Raw genomic sequence first — 6,195 nt, 5'->3', positions numbered from 1 at the left:
CCCGACCAGACGAACGTGCTCAAGGTGAGCAGCCGGTTCTTCCCTCTCTACTTCCTTCTCCATTTGCACCCTCCGGAGAGCCTCCGATGACGACCGTGCCTCGGCCGCCACTCTGCTCCGCCACGAGCTCGATGTGGGCGAGCTCCGACTACCCCCGCGATATCAAGCAAGACCCATGGAGGGCAGGCGGCGGCCTACAAAGTTCCAGGACCTAACCTACGGCCGGTGGCGTGGCCTCACCTCGTTCAACGAGTCCGGCGGCGAGGCGTGGGCAGGCATCGGCGTAGAAAGCGATGGATCAACGGGGGCCATCTACAACTGCCTACGTGGACTGTTTGACTCCGCCACGTTGGCACTGACACTGGGTCCTGTTTGTTAGGTTTTCTGTCAAAATGCAATCAACCGACTATTTAGTGCTTGAATTTTTTACTGAATAACGTGTTTTGGGCAAACTTTTTTGAAAACGATTGTTTTCGGCACTGAGCGACGCAATTTCGGTGGTTTTTGACAATTTACTCTAAACATCAGCAGACCAATGCCTCAGTTACAGACCCAACTCAAAAACACCTCAATTACAGTCAGGCATGTTGCCAATGGGTTCTTCGTTGTTCTCACACCTGGGTGGGTGTTTATTCGAAAGCATGTTGATATTGCTACGGTCCATGAGGTATAGGCCAGAGACTCTCGTAAACTGATAGCACGTTTACTTGCTGGTTGCTGCATATCGTACACAATAAACAAACACGATGAACTCCAACTTGGTATAAACTACAGCCGTCACAACTCATACCTCATCCCTAACGAATTGTGGTGCCCATCCGGGAAAATATCGGTCACTCTAATGCAATCAATTTTTCGTTACCTTTCTAACTATGGAAGATTTGGGACGTGTAAACAACACCATGTCATGGTCATATATACATAAAACTGCCAACTTGCTAATTAAGTTTCTCAGGCATATTCGGATCTTCTCATTATTTTCTCTCGTTTACAGTTGCTAAGTTTGACATAGCTACTAGTGGTAGTATAGTCTACTACTATTCGAAGCTGTGATCCGCTTGATGTACTTCAGCAGTTCGAGATCCATCTTATATGTTCATATATATGTCATGTATATTCCTAGCATAACAATTATGTGGGTTCCAGTTTTATGTATATGAAACTTCAAAGTCAAATCTCACATAGACCTTATATAAGAAATCCCTAGCTCAATCCTTGCGATAACTAAAATGCATCCCAACTTAGCAAGCTGCAGCTTAAATTAAGGGACGACATTTTACATTCTTGTGTGTCTATTTTATAAGAGTATCATGCCAAAATCTTGCTGTCTTGATAATGTACGGCTGTACGTACGTGCAATGCCGTACATGGAGATTTTAATATTTACAAGTAGCGAGGAAATGTCCCTTTGGCATATCCGCCGAACCTGCATTATGCCTATATATACGTACTAGAAGAACGGAACAAATCACACAACAAGAGAAAACCAGAAGAAAGATAGAAGGGGGCAGGAGTTAAGCTGAGAGATCGCCGGCGACCATGGCGACTGAACAGCTCAACGTGTTGAAAGCGCTCGATGTTGCCAAGACGCAACTGTACCATTTCAAGGCCGTGGTGATCGCCGGCATGGGCTTCTTCACCGACGCCTACGACCTCTTCTGCATCGCGCTTGTCACCAAGCTGCTGGGGCGCATCTACTACACCGATCCTGCTCTCAACGAGCCCGGCCACCTCCCGGCAAACGTGTCGGCCGCCGTGAACGGCGTGGCCCTATGCGGCACACTTGCCGGCCAGCTCTTCTTCGGCTGGCTCGGTGACAAGCTCGGCCGCAAGAGCGTCTACGGCTTCACGCTCATCCTCATGGTCCTCTGCTCCATCGCGTCGGGGCTCTCGTTTGGACACGAGGCCAAGGGCGTAATGGGGACTCTATGTTTCTTCCGCTTCTGGCTCGGCTTCGGCGTCGGCGGCGACTACCCTCTGAGCGCCACCATCATGTCCGAGTATGCTAACAAGAAGACCCGCGGCACCTTTATCGCCGCCGTGTTTGCCATGCAGGGGTTTGGCATCCTATTTGGTACTATTGTTACCATCATCGTCTCGTCCGCATTCCGACATGCATTCCCTGCACCGCCATTCTACATTGACGCCGCGGCATCCATTGGTCCGGAGGCCGACTACGTGTGGCGCATCATCGTCATGTTCGGCACCATCCCGGCCGCCCTGACCTACTACTGGCGCATGAAGATGCCCGAAACTGCACGGTACACAGCACTCATCGCCGGCAACACGAAGCAAGCCACATCAGACATGTCCAAGGTGCTCAACAAGGAGATCTCAGAGGAGGCTGGGCAGGGTGAGCGGGCCACTGGTGATACCTGGGGCCTCTTCTCCAGGCAGTTCATGAAGCGCCATGGGGTGCACTTGCTAGCGACCACAAGCACTTGGTTCCTGCTCGATGTGGCCTTCTACAGCCAGAACCTGTTCCAGAAGGACATCTTCACCAAGATCGGGTGGATCCCGCCGGCCAAGACCATGAATGCATTGGAGGAATTGTACCGCATCGCCCGTGCCCAAGCGCTCATCGCGCTCTGCGGCACGGTGCCGGGCTACTGGTTCACCGTCGCCTTCATCGACATCATCGGGAGGTTCTGGATCCAGCTCATGGGATTCACCATGATGACCATTTTCATGCTTGCAATCGCGATACCGTATGACTACTTGGTGAAACCAGGGAACCACACCGGCTTCGTCGTGCTTTATGGGCTCACTTTCTTCTTCGCCAACTTCGGCCCCAACAGCACAACCTTCATCGTACCGGCAGAGATCTTCCCGGCGAGGCTCCGGTCAACATGCCACGGTATATCGGCCGCAACCGGTAAGGCGGGCGCGATCATCGGCGCATTCGGGTTCTTGTATGCGTCGCAGGACCAGAAGAAGCCTGAGACAGGGTATTCACGGGGAATCGGCATGCGCAACGCCCTCTTCGTGCTCGCTGGCACAAACTTTCTGGGCCTGCTCTTTTCCCTGCTGGTGCCGGAGTCCAAGGGCAAGTCGCTCGAGGAGCTCTCCAAGGAGAACGTCGGCGATGATGGCATCGATGCTTAGGCTGGTGCACATCTGGAGACACAGAGTCATGCACAAGTGTTTCCTTTCTCCTTGCAGCATTTCTTTCCTTCTGTGTGGCCACTTCCTGAATTTGTGGTGTCGCTTACCGTTCGTGTGTTGCCTGTATTCGTTTGTGAAGAATTGCCAATAAAATATCCCCTTCATTTGATTTGATTCCAACAGATCACCTGTTGCCTGCAGTGCAAGATCAGATGTCTGAAATGTTTAACCTGGACAAAAGATATGGGATTCCAGAGAGAAAAAATCTCTTCACAAAATTGAAGTATCCCTCTGTAGTGACAACAACGAGTAGCAACACATTGGTTCCCCGCAAAAAAAAAAAGGAATAACAACACCGCTTGGTTCCGATACTTACCAGGCCAAGCTAGCCTTCTTTTTTCCATTAAGAAAGACTAGGAAAAATGCCCGTGCGTTGCAACGGAAGAACAAACATCACATCCCAATCCAAAACCGTAAAGCTCAAGACCAACCTCATTCACATGCCTACGCCTCTATTTCAACACCGCACCATCCATGTCTTCACCGCTTATCCACCTTTCCGTCACGTTGACATTGTTGTGGTGTTCAATTGGTCCCAACATCTTCGAACATGGTCAATCCCAAGGCGATGAGCTCGGCCATTGTGCTTCACTATGAAGGAAATGTCGGTTGCCATGAAACATAATTTGACGAGTCTACGAATTCAACCACCAAAACATTGAAAACATTAGAACCATGAAAAAAAATCATAAAAAGGTCTTATATACGACTAACATATATTCTTGTCGGTTGAAAATATGCCTTCATGTGTCTACGTTATAACACTGTACATGCAAATATTTGTATACTGGAATGTCCCACAATATCAAAAGTTAGTACAACTGACGATATTAAGTGTCCTAACATTTTTTTTCGTGGTCCTGTTCAACCAACATAGCAGTGGTAGATGGGCTAAATAAAAAATAAAAAAACTAAATATACCCGTTGGCTGCTGTTGTAGTTGTCTCTCGTGGAGTGAAGTCTGAAATAAACCTTGAATTTATATGCCTAGTCGAAATCGAACCCTCAACTTTGAATCCCTGAAGTATGTACCCTCTACTCTTTGAGCCCGGTCATTTTTAACCTTGAACCTGTTTGGCGCGTTGGGAAAAGATCATTCCCGCTCAGGATTATATGAAACTCTCACTGACATGTAGACTCCATTGTCATATTCATCTTGATCTTTCCTTTTTGCGTTGTATTCATCTTATTCTTTAGTCCATGCTAGAGTTGCGATGGCCTAAAAAAAGAAAAAAAAAAACATTTGAAGCGTTTTGCAGATCATCATCGTCCTTGGTCCATGTTAGAGTAATAAAGAATAAATAAATCTTAAAATAAAAAAGATCCCTTCTGCTTTCTTCTTCCTGCTCCCTTTGTCTTGCCCAAAACTGAACATCTGATCCATCAAACCCATGGCCAAAGACAGTGGATCTGTATGCAGCTTAGCCAAAATGAAATCTCCATACTCTCTTGTGATCACGCATCCCATTTTCACCATTGATTAGATCTTCTAAAGTTCCACTTTCTAAGCTCGGATCTTGATGGGCAAGATAAAAGGAGAGACATGAATCATGGAGTCCACTTTGCCTTCAGCTTGCAGGTGGTGGAGCACCTGTTGGAGGGCCGACGACCGCGCTGCTTCCTAGGCAGCGGGCTCATTCCTTCCCTCCGATGAGGTGGTAGTGACGAGCTCGGCGGCGACGAGCAAAGATCTAGCAGCTCTGGCTTGCATCGATACGGAGCTCAATGGCAGTAACTATTTTTTGCCGGTCGTCGTTGCAGCTTTATAACACCCATAGTATAGTGCAGAGCTGAGCTCCTCTTTGCATCTCCGTCATCGACCACAAGAAATAGAGGCAGGCAAGAGGAGACCACATACCACACACCCATGCATGGCTGCGGACAGCAAGATGCAGAGCCAGATGCTGCCACCAACGGCCGGTAGCATCGACGAGGAGAGGCACGGGAGGCGGGCAGAAAGTGGCTGGAGAGCATCCTGAGCGACAAGTTGGTGTCGTGGGCATGGCGGGCAGGCGTTCGCGGAGCCGGCGCAGGTAGCGTGCTTGCCGCCATGGCGCCCCTGGAACTGAAGAAGTGAGAAACGGGCTACACAAGAGAGATAGAGATTGGAAGCACAGGAGGAGGAAGATGAAATTGACGTGTGGGGCCGTGCAGTCAGTGAGAGTAGAGATTCATCCTGGCTGGGATCGTCCTTGTCCCGGTACGTCAAACATGAATTCACAGGCATAAGGTCAGGATTGACCGGGATTAGTAAGTATGGGGTATCAATTTCAACGATTTGAAGGTCGAGGTTTAATTTTGACGGGTTGTATCAGTTTAAGGTTTTTTCAGACTTTACTCTCTCTCGTGTGGCCGTATGCAATGGTTTAATGTGCCTATGGCATACGCCATCCAAGGGAGCCGAAGCTACTTTCTGCACCGATCCCAAAGCCAATGTCTTCTCAACCTCTTCAACTGAATCCATCGCAGAATGATTGATTTGCTCGCAGGCTTCAACTTGCAGTGTGGTACGGCTCTGTACATTGTGAGGCGGATGACTGCATACGTTTGGCATGGAAGTAACTCAAAGGCTACATATGGAAAAAGAGGTACCCGACGTTGAAGTGGATGGAGGGGTTGCATCAGGTCGCAGGAGAGTAGCGGAGGCGCGTCCTCGGGTCGGATCCCCTTGAGGCCCGGCGCCAGCTTCCAGCGAGTCACTGTTCCGAAATGTGATTGCATTCGAGCAGACGTATAGGTGCCTGAATATTATCTTTTATGATTCTGAATTTTCACAGGACAGGGCTAATGCCATACAAACAATGTGCCTTCATTCTTGAAGAGAATGGTAATTGGACTCTCATTCCGAGGAACCATCTTCAGGTGCATTTTCTTCATAATCTGCTACATCCTTCTATATTGATAAGTATGACCATCAGCTACATTCACCTCGATGTAACTGAGAAGAGAAATGTTTTTTATGGTGGAGAAGATAAATAATGATTGATAGAAACCTACCCAACCATGAATTTATAATTTATGGGAGTATAC

At 48.5% G+C, this 6,195-nt stretch overlaps 1 protein-coding gene across 1 annotated transcript; it reads left to right on the top strand.

Annotated features, from left to right (window-relative positions):
* The first annotated feature begins 1,481 nt into the window (after window positions 1-1,481).
* On the top strand, window positions 1,482-3,274 carry LOC123447260 (inorganic phosphate transporter 1-2-like). Its single transcript, XM_045123850.1, has one exon. It carries the CDS (start codon window positions 1,540-1,542, stop codon window positions 3,103-3,105), a length of 1,566 nt encoding a protein of 521 aa, XP_044979785.1. The 5' UTR covers window positions 1,482-1,539; the 3' UTR covers window positions 3,106-3,274.
* Window positions 3,275-6,195: the final 2,921 nt, after the last annotated feature.

This window comes from Hordeum vulgare, chromosome 4H (genome assembly GCF_904849725.1).
Source record: "Hordeum vulgare subsp. vulgare chromosome 4H, MorexV3_pseudomolecules_assembly, whole genome shotgun sequence".
NCBI lineage: Eukaryota > Viridiplantae > Streptophyta > Magnoliopsida > Poales > Poaceae > Hordeum > Hordeum vulgare.
Note: the sequence above shows the minus strand (reverse complement) of the source record. Positions and strands in the feature narration are given on the sequence as shown.

Excerpts from the sequence above, each read along its gene's own strand:
- LOC123447260 (XM_045123850.1), top strand. The coding sequence starts at position 1,540 with ATGGCGACTGAACAGCTCAACGTGTTGAAAGCGCTCGATGTTGCCAAG.